The sequence below is a fragment of the Chelonia mydas genome, chromosome 23 (genome assembly GCF_015237465.2).
Source record: "Chelonia mydas isolate rCheMyd1 chromosome 23, rCheMyd1.pri.v2, whole genome shotgun sequence".
NCBI lineage: Eukaryota > Metazoa > Chordata > Testudines > Cheloniidae > Chelonia > Chelonia mydas.
The window spans coordinates 10,433,596-10,452,663 of NC_051263.2; the positions used below are offsets into that span (position 1 = coordinate 10,433,596).

The 19,068-nt window shown below is 51.4% G+C and overlaps 1 protein-coding gene and 1 long non-coding RNA gene across 2 annotated transcripts; one reads left to right on the forward strand and one right to left on the reverse strand.

The window, feature by feature from the left end:
- Positions 1 to 349: 349 nt before the first annotated feature.
- Positions 350 to 8,012, reverse strand: LOC122463683. The gene is made up of 3 exons (XR_006287270.1): positions 7,986 to 8,012; positions 6,791 to 6,870; positions 350 to 967 (listed from the first exon to the last, which is right to left on the reverse strand). It is a non-coding gene; the product is annotated as an uncharacterized LOC122463683 (long non-coding RNA).
- Positions 8,013 to 12,819: 4,807 nt separating this feature from the next.
- LOC119564952 lies at positions 12,820 to 16,430 on the forward strand. Its single transcript, XM_037888701.2, has 2 exons — positions 12,820 to 12,999; positions 15,644 to 16,430. The coding sequence occupies exons 1-2, from the start codon at positions 12,893 to 12,895 to the stop codon at positions 16,155 to 16,157; spliced, it is 621 nt and encodes a 206-aa protein (XP_037744629.1). The 5' UTR covers positions 12,820 to 12,892; the 3' UTR covers positions 16,158 to 16,430.
- Positions 16,431 to 19,068: the final 2,638 nt, after the last annotated feature.

Here is a 19,068-nt window from a genome sequence, read left to right on the forward strand (position 1 = left end):
AACAATGCTGAAAAACAAGCGTGTGTGAGAAAGACACATCTATAAAATAATATAAAACTACTTTGAATGTATGTTTAAAGGGGTTATCTATAAAGAGTGAACAAGCTGGCTTGAACATACACTTATTTGGGGTTGGAAGTGATGGATGTGTGTTGCATGTTTTCCTACTTTTTTTAAAAATGTATCTGTTTGTCAAAAACTTTACAAAAATTAAGAGGCCCCTAATACATCTTAAACCAATAGGTGCTAATTTCCAATAAATATAAAAGGTTAGGAAGAAATACGTTATTTGAGTATATGGAATAAGGGAAATTGGAATAAAATTTAGGCATGTAATTCCATTAGGGCCAGCCTACCAGTTTTTAAAGACAAATGCTAAAAGAATTATGGAGAAAGAGGACATTTTATTCCCGGTCCAAATTAAGAAACAAATAAGGTTAACTGCTGAATTTACATAGGTATTGTAAAAAAATTGATAAAGAAACCTACATACATACTCATTGGAATTGGTATTTTATCTTTAATTTACAATTTAATATGCTCTGCTGAATAATTCCGTCAAAATCCATGGGGTTAGAAAATCCTTCTGATTGGTTTAGGAAACTGTGATGCAATTTACTGTTCAGTGACGTGTGAGTCCACAAAAAAAATCACGTGGTTAAAGAATCCCTTCTGATTGGCTCACCAGTGATGGGTGGTTTGCTATAAGACTCCAGAGCAGGGGGTTCTGCAGTTTGGTTGGTGACAATCTGTGGTGTGAAATGCTTTTCTCTTCTCTCTGTGCCTTTTAAAAAACTTTCTTGAATGTCTCTGTAATGATCCCCACTTCTGGTACCACTATAACGAGCTGGCACCCACCTCTCGCAAGCACCCTCTGGTCAAGTGCGTGGATGCCAGCAGTTTTTCTCAGCTCATGGTGCCCCCATTGGCTGCTGCACTTGTCAGGCAGGTCTTCAGTGAGCCAAGTCTGTGTGCGAAACAAACAAACCTCTTCTGGGGTACACAATCCAAAATGTCCTGCAGCTCTCCCTGGGCTCAGTCTTTAACAGTCCAATAGGGCCCGTCATGATACCCTCTCCACTGGTATCAACCTCTAACCCTTCCTGGGCTGACACCCCTAATTAGTCCAATGGTGGCCTATCTCAGTCCCCCTTCAGCTGGTGCATCTTCCTCTATCCCTCCCTGGGCTCAGTCTTTAAGCAACACAACGGGGCCCATCACGGTACCCTCGCTCGGTCTGGCTAGGTTGCAAGGTTCCTACTCTGGAATTGAGCAGCGCCCCAAGGGCTTCTTCCCTGGGACTCCTTGCTTCTACTTGCGCCACCCCTCTTGGACTCAGTTCACTGACCACAGCTCCCCGCTGAGCCAGTCCCAGGGCAGCCCCCTTCCCTGCGGTGCCACCATTCTAATTCCCTTCCTTAGGGCATAGCCACTTCCCCCAGAGGCTGGTAGGGGACCTGGTCCCACCCACTGCTTTGGGTCCAAAACCAGGGATCCTTGAAGTATAGCAGCCTTGTGCTGCGCCCCTTAACTAATTGCTGCTCTACATTTCCTTGGGCCACTTCCCCATAGCTCATCTTAGTTGAGCCCTGGCAGCCAGCCAGAAGCTATTCTCCAGCTTCCAGGCCCTGCAGACAACGGCTTGCTTCAGCCTCAGCACCCAGCAGCCAGCCAGGAACTCCTTCCTCGCTCCTCGAGTCCCTGCCAGGACAGGGTTTGCATGACAGCATGAGTGAAACACTGACCGTCTGCCCCCTTGGTTGGGAGGAGCAGGTGCAGAGGCAGCGGGAAGGACTGGGGGGCACCAGCAGGTGCAGAGATAGGGGGAGAGATTATGCAGCGCATGCTGGGGGGCTGCAAGCAGATGCAGAGAGGGGAAGATGGGAGTGGGCGACGTTTACCAAGCTAAGCCCCGCCAGATGGTGCCTGAGGCTGTCCCTGCAGTGAGATGCATGGGGCATGAATTGTAGCAGTTGCCATGGGGTGCAGGGTCTTGCCAGGAGACTCATTTCATACCCCCCTGGGCTCTGCACAGGTGCCTCCTCACACCCCTTCCTGTACTCACGAGTCTGGCGCACCAAGCATCTCATGCAGGAAAACAGCAGCTGCAGCTTTGGCCAGCCTGAGAAATGAAACCCACAGATTGGAGAAGCCCAGAACCAGGCCCTCCCTTCCCCACTGAGCAATCCTCACTGGGGGGCCACGCAGCTCACAGCGAGGGCTCTGGAGATGGTCGCCAGGGGTTATGGGACTGGTAACACAGCGCTGCTCGCCCTGCTGGGCTGGATCTGGGGTGAGTGCCCTTTTCTCCAGGTGTTCGGCTGCACAGAGATTTTAAAAGCATCATAAATAATGTTTCTCTGGCATCTTTTACTCCAGAGACTTTTGAAGACTTAGGTGTTGGATTTCCCTGGGAATCCAGCCACCTGGGTTTATTCCTAATGTTGCGGGGGGGGAGTGGAGTCTAGTGGTTAGAGCAAGGGGTGCTGGGAGTCGGGACTCCTGGATTCTGTCCCCAGCTCTTGGGAGGAAGTGGGGTCTAGTGAGTTAGAGTGGGGAGGGGACTGGAGGGAAGTGGGGTCTAGTGGGTTGGGAGGGGGAGGGGCGGAGGGAAGTAGGGTCTAGTGGGTTAGAGCATGGGAGACTGGAAGCCCAGACTCCTGGATTCTATCACTGGCTCTGGTAGGGGAATGGGGTCTAGCGATTAGAGCAGGGGGGCTGGGAGCCTGGATTCCTGGGTTTGATTTCCAGTTCTGGGATGGACGAGATGACCAAGAATGCACGGGGGAGCAGGAGTAGTCCAGCAGCTAAGAATGACTGTGCTCCCCCTACCAAAAAAACTGCACAACTAGGCCTGGGAAAGGAGGTTGGTTGTGTGTGCTGGGGGGGGGGCGGGGGGGGGGGGTAAAAATTCCTTGAAGCTGCTCCCCGGGTGAAGAGCTTCACAGCTGCAGAAGGGGCGGGTGTGGGGCTGGGGGTCAAAGCAGAGGTATTTCCAGTCGAGAGAGGGAAGGGTTAATGCCATAGTACAAGGCGCTGGGAAGGCCTCATCTGGAAAACTGTTCACGACTCTGGTCAGCCATGTACTAGAAATATGAATTCAGGCTGGACCAAGTGCAGAGAAGAGCTGCTAGGATGACCAGGGGTTGGAGGACAGTCTTCTGAGAGGGGACTGGAAGAGCTTGACTTGTTCAGCATGGTGAATCGCAGGCTGAGAGGGGATCTGAATGCTCTCTATAAATACATTGTGCGGGGGAGGGAGGACACCAGAGAGGGTGAAGAGCTACAGAAAATGAAAGAGGAGAAGGCAGGTTCTGGAACCTCCTCCTAACAGGAGGAGTGGGGCGCAAACCCGCACTGGGTTAACTAAAGTGCTGTTTGCAAGCTGAATGAAAACCATGCCAGCTGGCGTGTCTACACTTATCTTGGTTCTGTTTGTTCCTGTTCTGGCAGGGGGAAGCTAACCTCAAAACTGCCAAATTCAAAATGAGAACATCTACATGGGGTTTGCACAGGTTCAATAAATTGGTTTTTGAAGTGGTTTCAACTACTCTAGTGCAATCCATGTATAGTGCGGGTCACACACAGCCTCACCCACCTGTGAAGGATGGAATTATGGGTAGAGTTTCTACAAATAGCTTAGGCAATTTGAAAGGGAGGTATATGTTCAACTGGGAAATCTTCATATTTTTTGTGAAGCCCTTGCTGCAAATAGTCTGAGTTAAAGAGAACTCATTACCTTTATACAGTTAGGATTTTCAGCTGTTGAAATGTATGTTCTAAGCCCTACCTCAGGGCAAAGAGCTGGTCAGCTCCAGGTCCTCAGGAGATAGGGAACATCCCACTGTAAACATATGTGAATATAAAGGATGCTAGAAAGGACATTCAGGGGTCAGACCTAATCTCCCCTTCTCTATGTCTTTATTCCCATGGTTCACTTGTAGGTTTGACCATTTCAGAGCAAGCTCAGCTCCGACTGGTGAATGGCTCAAGTCACTGCTCTGGGAAAGTCGAGGTGCTTCACAACCAGCAGTGGGGAAGAGTGTGTGATGTTGACTGGGACATAAACAATGCTGGAGTTGTGTGCAGGCAGCTGGGTTGTGGGATGGCGTTGTTAGCCCCAGGGTGGGCTGAGTTTCGAGAAGGGTCTGACCCCATCTGGCTAGCTGAGGTTAACTGCACAGGGAGAGAAGCTGCCCTCACAGAATGCTGGAGTGGGCCTTGGGGAGACCATAACTGTAACCACAGAGAAGATGCCGGTGTTGTGTGCTCAGGTAACCCTCACCCATGACACATATGGCACTGTGTGGTGAGTACCGTGCTGCAGGGAGTAGAGTAGCATGTGTTACTCAACAGGGGTCATTCTCCCCTCTGAATCAGCCCTGACTCTGATGTCCCAGACTGTCCTGAGCTGGGTCTTTCCTGCTGAGAGCTAAAACTGAGGCCCTGCCCATTCTCTCTCTCGGCACTTTCTCAGCAGTCCGGGAGTTAATGCTGGGTATGAATTCCAGGTGGGGTGAATCCATTTGCCTTCCTTCAGCCTGAAATCCTGGCATGTGCTTTCAGCTGGACACAGGATTCTCCTCACTTCCTGGCCCAAAGTTCTTTTTTGCTTCAATCCCCAATGTCTAAGGGAATACCAACACTGAGAGTCGCTGGGCAGGTCCCACAAGGTGTTGAGATGTCAGTGGGATAGGAGAGCTCCCAGCGTTTCTCAGGGGGTGCTCAACACTCTTCAGGGCCCAAATGTAGCCAAACCGCACATGCTCTCAATACTAGTTTCCCCATCAATCTGTGTCACTGGGCAGAATATTCCCACCCTCCCAGCCCCCCAGCTGCCTGTTCAAATAGGAATTAGTTCAGGGGCATCCTGTGGCCTGTTTTATGTAAGAAGGCAGACAAGGTGATCACAATGGTCCCTTCTGGTGTTAAAACCTATGGCACAGCTCTACCTCTGCCTTTCCTCCCACACCCCAGGGCCCGGTATGCCCCTTGGAGTCTGGCTTCTCTGCTCTGCCCTGGTTCTGCTCCTGCTGGTGTCTGCCCTGACCATCACCTGCATCCTGAAGAAAGGAGCCTCCACCCTCCCTGAGCCACTGAGAACTGGCAATGGCAGCAAGGGGCAGCCTGAAGAAGACCCAGCGATGGGAGAGGAGTCGGTTATATATGCCAGTGAGTAACTGTCATTTATGGGTGGTTCTGCTCAGACATTCAGCTGGGTAATTCTGGCAGCAATGTCTGTGGTCAGCCTGAAAACATAAGTCTGAGTCCACCCCCCAGACTCAAGGACACAAAGAAACCTTGGACATCTTTCATTACTAGTATCCAGAAAAATGTTCCACTTCCTTGAAATTGGCAGGGGGAGAAAGGGGAATCCCATCTCTGGCTGATATTGGCCTCTAAATGGTGAAATCCCAGAATCATGTGGTGCTACAAGGATGGGCAAAAATCATCCTCAGAGTAGGATACTGTTTGTGACCTAAATCATGCGTAGATTGTCTATCTGCGAGCAGGAGGAAATTTGTCATGATCTGTCGCTCAAAGGCAGCTTAAGCCATTCTCTTCAGACTTTGCAAAATACAATCCTTTCTTTCCCTTCGAGGTGAATCTGCCTATTGGCTGGACTCACTGATTTTCCCAGGCAAAGCAATGGACTGGGGGCATGAGCTGTACAGTTACATGGAAGCAGGATGCGTGGATTGCAGCATGGTTCAGCTGTGAGGAGGGGGTTCTGGAATCTAAAACGAGATCTTAAATCTCCACTGGCCCAGAACAGAGACCGGACAGCTTAAAATCTGGCCTGTTTGAGTCTGGATCTACTTTTGTGGCTCTGGCCTGTCGCTCTCCAAGAGCCACTGTCAAACTGTCCTGCATCTGGGAATCAGAAATGATGCTTCCGAAGTCCCTGCTATTGCTGTAGGATTTGTCCAGTATTTTCAGAGCTGAGATTCCTCTGCTCCCCAGATGCCTCCCTGTGCCATAGGGAGAGTGTGCTCTGCAGCTGCTGAGATGTATGTGGGGATTATTGGAGAAAGCGGTTAGAGTGTGAGCAGGACTCTGTACCTCAGGGGGCGGGGGGAGGCGGGGGGGGGGGGGGGGGGGGGTTGCCAGGAGGATTATCACTGTAATGATTTAACTAATTCCATGGTGTCCTTGGTTCAGCTCCCTTTGCTTCTCAGTCTCCATCATCACTCCCTTTCACATTGTTTCATTCACAAATGTCTCAAGTTTTGTGGGCACCCACAGACCTCAGCGAGAGATGTACTGACTAGGAGGATGCCAGCAAGACAGGGCTGCAGGGGAGGCTGGCCTGGATTGGGGAGATGGAAACTTCACCTCCTAGCATCCAAATGTTCCACCCTCCCTGTCTCTTGCACTAGTGCGTGTGAGGGGCATGTGCTGGATGGCCGTGACTATCCTTCGGGGTGGGGAGGGCTGTGCTAGCAGCAAATATCCTGACTGTCGTTTAACGGCAGGGCACGTTCTGAACAGGGCTTATTTTAAATAAATTTAGGAAACACATAGAACAGCCACTTTTATCAGCTGTATCACCTCCTTGTTACAGGATCATGAGTTAGCCTGTGTGCACCACTCCCTCCAGTGGAGAGACTCGCGTCTCAGCTGCGTGCCGTAAACCCAGCCCTGGGAGGAACTGACAGCTCCTCTTTTAGCTCAGAGAGTTGGTGTTGCCCTTCCTCCCAAGCCAGGTACTCTGTGCACCTCCCATTCCTCCTCCCCCACAGGCCATGGGCTCTGGGTGCCCCCAACTCTCCCTTCTCCCGTAACTTACTGTGGAGGTCATTGCCAGGGGCTGTTGTTTGTGTTGCTGCTGTGAACGGAGACACACACACACACAGAGATGGAGAGCCCCTATGGATCTCGGCAGAGCACGGACCGTGACTTGAGCTAGGCTGCGTTACACCAGCAGATCTGCCTGTGGCTCTCCCCCTTCCCTGCCAGCATGAAGCAACCCCCCCACCCCGGCAATGTGGGCGCTGCAGGCCCCGGTGGCATCGCTCCAGCTGGCCGAGCCCCAGGGAAGAAGAGGAGCAGGTGGGGGGCAGCGAAGAGGTGAAAGCCCCCCTCGGGGGAGCCCCTGGCCCCTGAGAGGCTTGGAGGCCCTAGGGCTTGTGGGGCCCTGAGCAGGGGCCCATCATGCTCCCCCCACTATGGCTGAGTCCCCCCAGCTCCCTGAGCCCTGCCCCGGCCCCCGACTGGCTGGCTCCCGGCTGCCACGGCAACGTGCTGAACTGAACAAGGGTCGCTGCCCCTGCGCCCCCGTCCCCTTCCGGCCCCTCGCTGGCCCCGCCCAGTGGCAGCGTCTCCGGGGTCAGGCCGTGCTGGGCCCAGCGTTAGCGACATGGCCGCTCCCGCCGGGCCACTCACCTGGGGGCTGGGGCCGCTGGAGGGACCGTCGGGCTGTACCATTCACCTGCGGGGGTCGGCCAGAGGGGCTGTGGCAGCTGGAGGGACAGGTGGGCTGTACCACTCACCTGCGGGGGTGGGCCAGAGGGGCTGTGGCAGCTGGAGGGACCGTCGGGCTGTACCACTCACCTGCGGGGGTGGGCCAGAGGGGCTGTGGCAGCTGGAGGGACTGTTGTGCTCTACCACTCACCTGGGGGGGGGTGGGCCAGAGGGGCTGTAGCAGCTGGAGGGACCGTCGGGCTGTACCACTCACCTGGGGGGGGTGGGCCTGAGGGGCTGTAGCAGTTGGAGGGACCGTCGGGCTGTACCACTCACCTGAGGGGGTGGGCCAGGGGGGCTGTGGCAGCTGGAGGGACCGTCGGGCTGTACCACTCACCTGCGGGGGTGGGCCAGAGGGACTGTGGCAGCTGGAGGGACCATTGGGCTGTACCACTCACCTGGGGGGGGTGGGCCAGAGGGGCTGTAGCAGTTGGAGGGACCGTCGGGCTGTACCACTCACCTGGGGGGGTGGGCCAGAGGGGCTGTGGCAGCTGGAGGGACCGTCGGGCTGTACCACTCACCTGCGGGTGTGGACCAGAGGGGCTGTGGCAGCGGGAGGGACCATTGGGCTGTACCACTCACCTGAGGGGGTGGGCCAGAGGGGCTGTGGCAGTTGGAGGGACAGTTGGGCTGTACCACTCACCTGCGGGGGTGGGCCAGAGGGTTTGTGGCAGTTGGAAGAGGTGTTGGGCCTTATCGCTTGTATGGCCCCTAGAGGGGAAAGGACTCATGTCCCATTCCCCATCATCAGAGGTTTGGCTGCGTGTGCTCTTTCAGCGTGTGTCCCAGCTCTGTGCAGAGAGCAGAGACCCAGGCCCTGATGGAGCGACCCAATAAATCCACAGACTTGGCTCCTAGCGAAGGCACCTGGTCAGGTTTATTGCCAACGAAGCAGGGTGCTAATGCCTCGGATCAATGGTTACAACTACACTGATACATGTGTGCTGGTCACAATGGACCGGCTCAGTTAGTGGCGGGACTCTCCACTATCCCCTAGGCCAGACAAAGACACTCCCTCTGAGACACATCTTTATACACCACTGCAAACAAGTTACCTATCATCCGTGAGGGGTATTAGGGAGCCACTCATTGCCTTGTACCTGTAGGTGCGATCAGAACATCTCTATTCATCATGCTGTCATCCTGACCTTAGCCTTAAGATCATAGAATCATAGAATATCAGGGTTGGAAGGGACCCCAGAAGGTCATCTAGTCCAACCCCCTGCTCGAAGCAGGACCAATTCCCAGTTAAATCATCCCAGCCAGGGCTTTGTCAAGCCTGACCTTAAAAACCTCTAAGGAAGGAGATTCTACCACCTCCCTAGGTAACGCATTCCAGTGTTTCACCACCCTCTTAGTGAAAAAGTTTTTCCTAATATCCAATCTAAACCTCCCCCATTGCAACTTGAGACCATTACTCCTCGTTCTGTCATCTGCTACCATTGAGAACAGTCTAGAGCCATCCTCTTTGGAACCACCTCTCAAGTAGTTGAAAGCAGCTATCAAATCCCCCCTCATTCTTCTCTTCCACAGACTAAACAATCCCAGCTCCCTCAGCCTCTCCTCATAAGTCATGTGCTCTAGACCCCTAATCATTTTTGTTGCCCTTCGCTGGACTCTCTCCAATTTATCCACATCCTTCTTGTAGTGTGGGGCCCAAAACTGGACACAGTACTCCAGATGAGGCCTCACCAGTGTCGAATAGAGGGGAACGATCACGTCCCTCGATCTGCTCGCTATGCCCCTACTTATACATCCCAAAATGCCATTGGCCTTCTTGGCAACAAGGGCACACTGCTGACTAATATCCAGCTTCTCGTCCACTGTCACCCCTAGGTCCTTTTCCGCAGAACTGCTGCCTAGCCATTCGGTCCCTAGTCTGTAGCGGTGCATTGGATTCTTCCATCCTAAGTGTAGGACCCTGCACTTATCCTTATTGAACCTCATCAGATTTCTTTTGGCCCAAACCTCCAATTTGTCTAGGTCCTTCTGTATCCTATCCCTGCCCTCCAGCGTATCTACCACTCCTCCCAGTTTAGTATCATCCGCAAATTTGCTGAGAGTGCAATCCACACCATCCTCCAGATCATTTATGAAGATATTGAACAAAACCGGCCCCAGGACCGACCCCTGGGGCACTCCACTTGACACCGGCTGCCAACTAGACATGGAGCCATTGATCACTACCCGTTGAGCCCGACAATCTAGCCAGCTTTCTACCCACCTTATAGTGCATTCATCCAGCCCATACTTCCTTAACTTGCTGACAAGAATACTGTGGGAGACCGTGTCAAAAGCTTTGCTAAAGTCAAGAAACAATACATCCACTGCTTTCCCTTCATCCACAGAACCAGTAATCTCATCATAAAAGGCGATTAGATTAGTCAGGCATGACCTTCCCTTGGTGAATCCATGCTGACTGTTCCTGATCACTTTCCTCTCATGTAAGTGCTTCAGGATTGATTCCTTGAGGACCTGCTCCATGATTTTTCCAGGGACTGAGGTGAGGCTGACTGGCCTGTAGTTCCCAGGATCCTCCTTCTTCCCTTTCTTAAAGATTGGCACTACATTAGCCTTTTTCCAGTCATCCGGGACTTCCCCCGTTCGCCACGAGTTTTCAAAGATAATGGCCAAGGGCTCTGCAATCACAGCCGCCAATTCCTTCAGCACTCTCGGATGCAACTCGATGGGTCAGCGTGTTCCTGTTATCTCTGGGGGATGTGTTTATCGGGGTGTTCTGCTACCGCCCTTCTGAAATGTGCTTGCGTGAGTGCTTTGTGCCGAGCAACTCTTAGGAATATGTGGTTTTGCAATATCAGCCCTAATCTTGCCAATTCTGTGAGTAGGGCCTGCCTCTTGCTGACAGCTTAACTTTGCTTTATATCAGCAATATTTTGATTACTGTAGCCCAGGCCTCAGGCCTCACACCAGGCCTCTGACACATGGGCTTATGTTTCAGGCCCTCTTCCTTCTGCATCCCCCAGCCCCCATACCAGCCAGTTCCCGCAGCCTGAGGCTGGGTCAGAACTGGGCCCCCTGCAGGCCGGGGGGCAGAACCAGGCCTCAACAGCTCACCGGCCAGGCACTCTCATCTCTCGCAGGAAATCAATACCAGGGGGCGGCGGGAATGTGTCTCCGTGTCACTCCCGCACCAGCTGCCATCTCCTTTGCTGGCTGCTCAGAGTGTCGCTCCTTGTATCAGTCTATTCTCCTATCTTCAGCAATGGCCAACGCCTGCTGCTTCAGAGGATGATGCAGAAAACCCAACAGTGGGCACCAGAGGGAAGTCCTTCCCCCAGGGGAAGTTTGTTCGTCACCCCCATTGGTCACTTTGTGGCTGGCTCATGCTTTGAAGCAAGACATTTTATGTTCCTTCTACCCGCTCTCCTTTCACTCTGGATGGTCTCATTCTGCTGCTAAATCTCCAGTCCCTATTTTACAAATCCTTCTCAGATCTTGTCCTCAGTGATATCTAGTGGCAGTGAGTCCCACAAGCCAATTCTTTGGTGTGTGTATATAGAAACTTTTGATTGGTTTTAAATCTCTCCCCTTTCAGCCTCACTGAATGCCCCCTTTTTCTTGTAATATAAGGGTGGGTGAATCTACGTTCCCCATGCACTTCACACTTGGCCAGATGAGAGGCCTCCAATCTAGGGGGACATGGAGTACGCTTGTACAGCCATATAGGGGGAAATCTTTTGTTTAGTTCAGGGATCGGCAATCTTTGGCACGCTGCCTGTCAGAGAAATCCACTGGCGGGCTGGGCCAGTTTGTTTACCTGCAGCGTCCACAGGTGTGGCCGATCGCAGCTCCCACGTGCTGCGGTTTGCCGTTCCAGGCCAATGGGGGCTGTGGGAAGCGGCAGCCAGCACATCCCTCAGCCCATCCCACTTTCCGCAGCCCCCATTGGCCTGGAACAGCGAACTGCAGCCAGAGAGAGTTGCAATTGGCCGAACCTGTGGACGCTGCAGGTAAACAAACCGTCCCGGCCTTCCAGCGGATTTCCCTGATGGGCCGCGTGCCAAAAGTTGCCGATCCCTGGTTTAGTTCTTTAATGTTGTTTATTCATTCTTCCTGCATCTTGTCCTGAATTATTCTTCATAAAATATTATTCTTGACAACCAGCTGTCAAGGTTCCTTCCCCACTCTAAACTCTAGGGCACAGATGTGGGGACCTGCATGAAAGACCCCCTAAGCTTATTCTTACCAGCTTAGGTTAAAACTTCCTCAAGGTACCAACTTTGCCTTCTCCTTGAACCCTATGCTGCCACCACCAAGCGTGTTAAAGAACAGAGAAAGAGCCCACTTGGAGACGTCTTCCCTCCAAAATATCCCCTAAGCCCTACACCCCCTTTCCTGGGGAAGGCTTGATAAAAATCCTCACCAATTTGTACAGGTGAACACAGACCCAAACCCTTGGATCTTAAGAACAATGAAAAAGCAATCAGGTTCTTAAAAGAAGAATTTTAATTAAAGAAAAGGTAAAAGAATCACCTCTGTAAAATCAGGATGGTAAATAGCTTACAGGGTAATCAGATTCAAAACACAGACAATCCCTCTAGGCAAAACCTTAAATTACAAAAAGACACAAAACCAGACACAAAAAAACATTCCATTCAGCACAGCCTATTTTACCAGCCATTAAACAAAAGAAAATCTAACACATTTCTAGCTAGATTACTTACTAACTTTTTACAGGAGTTCTGAGCTGCATTCCTGATCTGTTCCTGGCAAAAGCATCACACAGACAGACAGGCCCTTTGCTCCCGCCCCGCCCTCCAGCTTTGGAAGTATCTTGTCTCCTCATTGGTCATTTTGGTCAGGTGCCAGCGAGGTTACTTTAGCTTCTTAACCCTTTACAGGTGAAAGGGTTTTGCCTTTGGCCAGGAGGGATTTTATAGCACTGTATACAGAAGGGTGGGTACCCTTCCCTTTATATTTATGACACCAGCCAATCAAGCACACCCTTTGCTTTCTGTTTTCCTCAGAGAGAGACAGGTGCAATGACTAGAAGGCAAGTAGTAGCCACTAGTAGAAAGGTTTCTTGCCTGGTCAGGTCATGTGTCAGATTAATAATTTTCTAGACCGATATTGATTCCATCCACCTCAGACATTAACATCAGAAAGGTGACATGAAATTGCAACAGGTATGAGCCTGCAGTGAAAACATTCCCGGCAGCAATAACTGAATTCTTGTATCTATAGGGATGCCCTTTCAGTTTGATTTTTGCTTTTTCATATCATAGTGGAGTGTCTTAATTGTATACACAAATATACTTCACCAAGTTGATGGACTTTGCTCATGTGCTATCTGGAAGCTTGTTTATCTTTACACACACTGAATGGTCAAAGTTTCCTTCTCCCGACTTCCTGCCCAAACCGTCAGAATCAGCTGCCCCTCAGAAGCAGCGTACGAGTCTCCAGCACCATGAACACCCAGGCTGGAATGCAAGACAGCCTGGAGACTTACTTCGAGAGGAGTGTGGAAATTGAGATAACCAACGAATCACGGGATGTGACCCTCCATTCCCCCAGGTAAACACCCCCTGCGGCACCTGCCTCAGAGCACCCACAGGCTCTCTGCATACTATATCCTGCTTCTTCCAGATACTGAGTCCCCAAGTTCAGCATTGTCCCCAAAATATTCTTACCCCACTCCCTGTTCCTCCATGCTCTCTAATTCATTAAAATCTCCATGGTTTGGAAATTTTGATGCAGAAATGAATGCAACATGGAGAAAGATTTTCAATGCAGGAAAGGTGGGAAATCAAGAGCTAAGAAGCCAGATTCAGTTTTCTTTTACAAAGATGTAAATCTGGTGTCACTACAATGCACTCACTGGGCAGACTCTGGGGGGACAGATCAGAATCTGGCCCTGACCACGTTGCAGACAGTGGGTGACTCTAGATTTACCACCTGGGAACTGAGATCAGAATCTGGCCCTGACCCCATGGCAGTCAGTGGTCGACTCCAGATTTACCCCAGGGTAACTGAGATCAGAGTTCAACCCTGACCCCATTGCAGGTGGTGGGCGACTCCAGATTTAACACATGGAAATTGAGATGAGAATCTGACCCTGACCACATTGCAGCCAGTGGCTGACTTGAGATTTACCCCAAGGAAGCTGAGCTCAGAAGCTGAAATTCCCTGGCAGCATTATTATCCAGCCAATTCTTACCCACAGCGAAGGGACTCAGAGTATCAGCTCATGAGCCGGGCAAAAGGCTAATAATAGTCCATGTGATTCTTTATACACAAGGAGCAATTAACACACTCCACTCTGTCTATATCTTTATGAAGCTGTAAACTCCATTTTGCCAATGCATCCTTTTGCCTTCTCTATGGTCCCTTTGCCTCCATGTTGTGCTACGATTCAAAGGCTGGTGGCAAATGAAGAATACAACAGAGTTTCTGAAGAGAGTCTCTGAAATCTGACCTGTGAGGAAAAGTTAAAAAAAGTTGGCATGTTTAGTGCTGAGAAAAGAAGACTAGGGGGGACCTGATAACAGTCTGCAAATATGTTAAGGGCTGTTATAAAGAGGATGGTGATCAATTGTTCTCCATGTCTGTTTGAGATAGGGCAAGAAGCAATCAGCTTAATGTGCAGCAAAGGAGGTTTAGGGTAGATATTAGGAAAACTTTCTAAATATAAGGGTAGTTAAGTTCTGGAATAGGCTTTCAATGGAAGTTGTGGAATTGCAGTCACTGGAGGTTTTTTGGAACAGGTTGCACAAACCCCCATTAGGGATGGTCTAGCGCAAAGGACTGGACTTGATGACTTCCCAAGGTCCCTTCCGGCCCCACATTTCTATGATTATATAAGAAGTGGAGCAGGTTGTCACCTGCCAAAGAGGGCAGAATTTATAAAAAGGGCATGGACAGCCAAAGGGGAAGAAGACAATCTAGGGAAGATGACTCCATGAGGGTGAAGCAACCCAGAAGGTAGACATTTGGTGGGCAGGGTCCTAAAGCTGAGTAGCTAAGGTACTTGACAACAGCCCTTGGGGGGTTGAGACTTGCTTGATCTCCCCCTAAAAAGCCCCCCACCAATTCACCCAGCTGTGAAATAGGTACCTGATCCATTGGGTTAGGGTGATCAAAGATGGTCAGATGTGATATTGGCTGCATCACTCCTTTGTGTTCCACTGGCTAGGAAACTCGTGTGCTGTAACTACATCAGCCTGATCAGCTAATGCCTCAAGTGCACTTTGACCCTGTCTGCCTCCCTGAGCCCAGATGGCATCAAGGGAAGGGTGATCTAGCCAGGGGCATTGTGGTCAGGAAGTTTATTGTGTTCTCTCTGATCTGCACTCCCATGTGCTTTCCCTGTTAAGTATAAAAGAGCAATGGTAGAATCCTGTGTAAAGTGTCTGTGGGTACGTCTACACTGCAAAAAAACCCTCATGGGGCTTGCGCTATGGCTCTAAAAATAGCTGTGTAGGTAGCACTTTGAACTTGTGGCTGGGGCTGGAGCTCTGAGACCCACCCTCCTACCAGGGCTTCAGAGCCTGAGCTCCAGACCAAGCCAGAACGTTTACAAGGCTATTTTTAGCACCATAGCATGAGCCCTGCAAGCCCAAGTCTGTTGACCCGTGCGCTGCCTTGGGTGTTTGTCTGCAGCTAGACACACCCTCAGTGTGTTCTCTGCTTTACAATTACTGCCTGCCTCCTGAGAGAGTTAGACTGTCACCAGAAGGCTCTCACTTCTAAGTGGAGTTCTGGGAGATGGTGTGCTAAGCAACAGGGGCATCTGAAGGGTCAGCATTGAGACCCAGGGCTAGGCATGTGCAGAGTTCTCAGAAGGGGGTGCTAGATAGAGGGACTGCACCCCAGGAGTGTGCTGAGGGACCCCAAGACTAGACCAGTGTCTGGACTCCTTTCAGGCTCCAGAGGCTTAAAACACCCAAGATCCAGGGGCCAGGATTCGCCTCTCAGCTGTCTAGTGAGCACCTGAGTGGGGGCACTCAGCTCGGATCTGTGACACCGGGTTTAAGCAGGCACATCTCCCTTAGAGTCAACAGATTTTCATTTGTTTGCCTCAGTCCTAAAATATTTGCAAATGCAGTGCACAAACCTCTTCTAACCCCTCCCTGTTTGATTCCCCCATGCTGTTCCCAAGTAGCTAGCACCGCACCGTGGAAGTCAGACTATGCTCATCTCAATCCCTCTCTTCCCACAGGAGTTACTGCTTCAGCGGCCACAGCCTCCTGCCTCCTTCCCCCCGAATCCTGCCAGGATCCAAGGAGAGCTGTCTGTTCACAAAGGGACGGTACAGCTTTCGTGGGAGCGTGGGGCTGCTGGTGTACAACTCAGATGCCTTCACCCTTGCCATCATGTTCTCCAACCCCTTTGACTACAACCTCCACTATGTTGAGTTTGGCCTCGAGATCTGCCTAGGCAAAGAGCACCTTGGTGACATGGAGGAAGTCTATGCAAGGATGTACAATGATATGCCTGCCAACAGCTGCACAACGTTCAAGAAAGCCAAGCTGGGCCAATGCCAGGAAGCGCTTGTGGTCTCCGCAGGGAATATCCGTGTCATGGCCACCATGTCCAATGCTGCCAAAGCAGTCATTAAAGTGCTTGTAGAGGAAAAAGGAAACCCACCTCCCTACTCAAAGAACCGATTTACTACAAGACACACTCCTAGAGTAAGGACTGCTGCTACGACTGACATCCAGCCTAAGACATGAAATGACTCCGCATGGGCCCGATCTACAGGCAGAAATAACCCCCTACTGCGTAGACACCAGCTAGTGCAGGAACCTGCCTAGGGACAGAACTGGCCCTCACTTGGAAAGAGCATAGACACTGCAAGAGGTGTCTAAGGCCAGAAGGGGCCACTGTGATCAATTAGTCATATATCCTGTATAATACAGTCCAGAAAACTCCTGTGATCAATTAGTCATATATCCTGTATAATACAGTCCAGAAAACTCCCCCCAGATAATTCCTTTTGAACTAGAGCATCTCTAATAAAATAAATAATGTCTCAAAGACAGTCTTGTGACCCTGGCTTTGAATTGGCTCCATGTTGTTCACATTGTGTTAGCCGCAGGTGGGAAAGTGAATTCATAACAGGCATAAATAATGTCTGATTCATCCACTGCCCTTTTAGAATGGTGTAAACCCATTGCAGGCAGTAGGTGACTCTGAATTGACGCCCGGGGAACTGAGATCAGAATCTGGCCCAGACCCCATTGCAGGCAGTGGGTGACTCCAGATTTACCCTAAGGGAACTGAGATCTGAATATGGCCCAGTACAGAATCAATAACATTTTCATTCTAGGTGCCATTTATTTCAGACTAAGGAAAAAATAACAAAGAACGAATATAAAATCCAGTGTGAGAACGGGATCAAAGTGACTCTGTGTAACACGCTCCCTCTTGAGCTACCCGCTCTCCGGGCTGGAGATGTCTCCCAGCAGTGCTCTGCAGGGAGGCAGCCAGATGCCTAAAGAAGCAGGACAAGAAAAGAGAATGACAATGTCTTCTTCCAGTTACACACCCAGATGCATTACAGAAATTCGTTAGAATGTAAAACCTGCAAGCAATGAAGGGAGCTCGCCAGTTCCAAGAAGAAGCAAGCTCCTGTGGCTTTGTAGAGTAGCATGGCTAGAGTTCCAGAGAGATATGCCTTGAGAGCAGAATATAGAGCGGGGTGGGCAAACTTTTTGGCCCGAGGGTCACATTGGGGTTGCAAAACTGTATGGAGGGCTGGATAGGGAAGGCTGTGCCTTCCCAAACAGCCAGGCCCCTGCCCCCTATCCGACCCCTCCCACTTCCCGCCCCCTGACTGCCCCCCTCACAACCCCCCCACCCATCCAACCCCCCTGCTCATTGTCCCCTGACCACCCCCTCCCGGAACCCGTCTCCCCTGTCCAACCCCACCTGCTCCCTGTCCCCTGACTGTCCCACCTCCTATCCACATCCCCGCCCCCTAACAGGCCCCCCAGGACTCCCACGTCTATCCAACCTCCCCTGTTCCCCGTCCCCTGACCGCCCCCCCCAGAACCTCCGCCCCATCCAACCGCCCCCTGACAGGCCCCCCAGGACTCCCACACCTATCCAACCGCCCCCTGCTCCCCGTCCCCTGACTGCCCCCTGGGACTCCCCGCCCTGGCCCTGGCCCCCTTACCATGCCGCTCAGAGCAGCATGTCTGGCAGCCGCACCGCTCGGCAGGGCCGCCCAGAGGATTCATGGCCTGGGGTCTTCGGCGGCGGGGGCCCTTCCACTCTGGGGCTTCGGGGCACTTCGCTGAAGACCCTGAGCGGAAGAAGCGGCGGTGGGTCTGCGGCAGCGGGTCCTTCAATCCGGGTGTGTTCGGCAGCACCTGAAAACTCTCGTGGGGGCCCCTGCAGGGCCTGGGTCCTGAGGCAAATTGCCTCACTTGCCCCCCGCATGGGCGGCCCTGCCACTTGGCCGGAGCCAGACACGCTGCCATGCTGCCCTGCAGGAGCGTGCAGCCCCGCCGCCCAGAGTGCTGCCAACGCGGCGGCATGGCTGCGGGGGAGGAGGGACAGCGGGGCTGGGGCCAGGGGCTAGCCTCCCTGGCGGGGAGCTCAAGGGCCGGGCAGGATGGTCCTGAGGGACAGACGTGGCCCGCGGGCCGTAGTTTGCCCACCTCTGGTATAGAGCATTATGGAGAAGCAGTAGCAACTTCCATAGTTTTATTTAAGATCCTGTTTTCAAAATGCTATAAAATCTCTAAGCACATGCTTATTGTTTTGAAAATTGCTGTGTCAGTTTAGGGTCCAGATTAGAGTTTGGGGTACAAATGTGGGGTTATTTGGGCAAAGGGTTTCTGAGACACAGCCCCTCAAAACAGCATTATTTTAAAATTTGTTGGTTCTTATCATTTCCAGCCCCTCAGATCTAGGGAAAATATTACAGGCTGTATCCCCATAAAGCTCATATCACTGTACAGCCCCTAGCTGTCCTAGTGTCTGGCACTGAGATCCATTTTCAAAACCTAATTATTCAAAAGTTATTAGACCTTCATTCTGGTTCCATAAGGTAGCCCACACATTGATCCAAGCCATAAATACTAGCACACATGCAGATCGAGCAAAATTTCTGTATCAATGCAAAATTTCAAAGTGCTCTACAATTGACAAGAAGAGTCAGTCCAGCTTGAAAGTTGGCATGCCAAAGCAGCAGCTGGAGTAGATCTTGTGGTGCTAATTTGGGGTCCTTTTGTCTACAGGTTCCCAAGAAGCGTCTCCCCCCAAATGACCTTTTAATTTCCAAAGTGTTCAAAAATCAACATGCATAGGGCAATTGTCTTGACAACAGGTATGCCACAGCAAGGCCTGGGGTGGGGTTTGTGGTTCAAATCTGGGGACACTTGGTTGACGGTTCTGTGAGATACAGCCCCTTCCCACATGAGGTGCTTTTAAATTTTTCAGATTCCCATAATATTTTTTTTTATACAGAGCGGCTCTGAGCCTCATTTAGTGACAAGGATGATTTAGTTGGGGATTGGTCCTGCTTTGAGCAGAGGGTTGGACTAGATGACCTCCTGAGGTCCCTTCCGGCCCTGATATTCTATGATTCTATGAGTCCCATGAAACTGCTATCACTGGACTGTTCTGAGCTCTGCT

Bases quoted from the DNA above. Each gene is read 5' to 3' on its own strand.
- LOC119564952 (XM_037888701.2), top strand. From the start codon at position 12,893: ATGAACACCCAGGCTGGAATGCAAGACAGCCTGGAGACTTACTTCGAG. The intron at 13,000-15,643 runs GTAAACACCCCC...CTCTTCCCACAG, and splicing joins GTGACCCTCCATTCCCCCAG to GAGTTACTGCTTCAGCGGCC.